The 600-nt window shown below is 64.5% G+C and overlaps 1 protein-coding gene across 1 annotated transcript in view; it reads right to left on the bottom strand.

The window, feature by feature from the left end:
• LOC103620905 (mucosa-associated lymphoid tissue lymphoma translocation protein 1) overlaps nucleotides 1-600 on the bottom strand; it is a 7,376-nt gene that overhangs the window by 4,443 nt on the left and 2,333 nt on the right. The window contains exon 5 of the mRNA XM_017739042.1: nucleotides 238-495. Coding sequence (XP_017594531.1) covers nucleotides 238-495 — 258 coding nt within the window. The remainder of the gene's footprint in view (nucleotides 1-237; nucleotides 496-600) is intronic.

Here is a 600-nt window from a genome sequence, read left to right as displayed (position 1 = left end):
AGAGGGCCAGGTTGGCAAAGTGGCCCCCCAGCCAGGGCAGCCCTCTGCAGAGCTGCGCCAGGCCCCAGGTTCTTCCCCCACAGGTCCTGGCACCCATGGCTGGCATGAGGCAGCAAGCGTGAGGAGGACACGGGGCATGTGGCTCCTCTGTGGGCACCATCACACCAGCAAGCCCAGAGACCTTCGCAGCTGAGCCAGGGCATTACATGGCAAATGATACCACTCAGGACCCACCACTGTCCTGATGGGGTGAGAGGTGCCCTGCAGGAGATGTCCCAATCCCAGTGGGGCAAGTGGTGCCCCATGGCAGCCAGCCCAGGGACACAGATCTCGAGACCCACCTGAGCTGGGGCTGCTGCTCTTCTCCACCTGGACGTGAGCCCACCTGGAGAAGGTGAAGGTGGCCCCGCAGTTCACCCGGCAGATGTACCACTCGGGCTGGCCTGCCAGGGTGGCCGTGTTGATCAGCAGCTCTGGGGATGTGGCTCCAGGCACCTATGAGAGGGGAGGAGGTCAAGGAGTCATGGGCTCCCTCTTACTCGTGCAGGTGCCCTCGCCATGGACAGGGTGTGGGGGCCCTGCTCAGTGTGGCACAGCGGG

This window comes from Corvus brachyrhynchos, unplaced genomic scaffold, assembly GCF_000691975.1.
Source record: "Corvus brachyrhynchos isolate BGI_N302 unplaced genomic scaffold, ASM69197v1 scaffold130, whole genome shotgun sequence".
NCBI classification, from domain to species: domain Eukaryota; kingdom Metazoa; phylum Chordata; class Aves; order Passeriformes; family Corvidae; genus Corvus; species Corvus brachyrhynchos.
The sequence above is the reverse complement of the archived record's forward strand: the minus strand, read 5'-3'. Positions and strand labels throughout refer to the sequence as shown.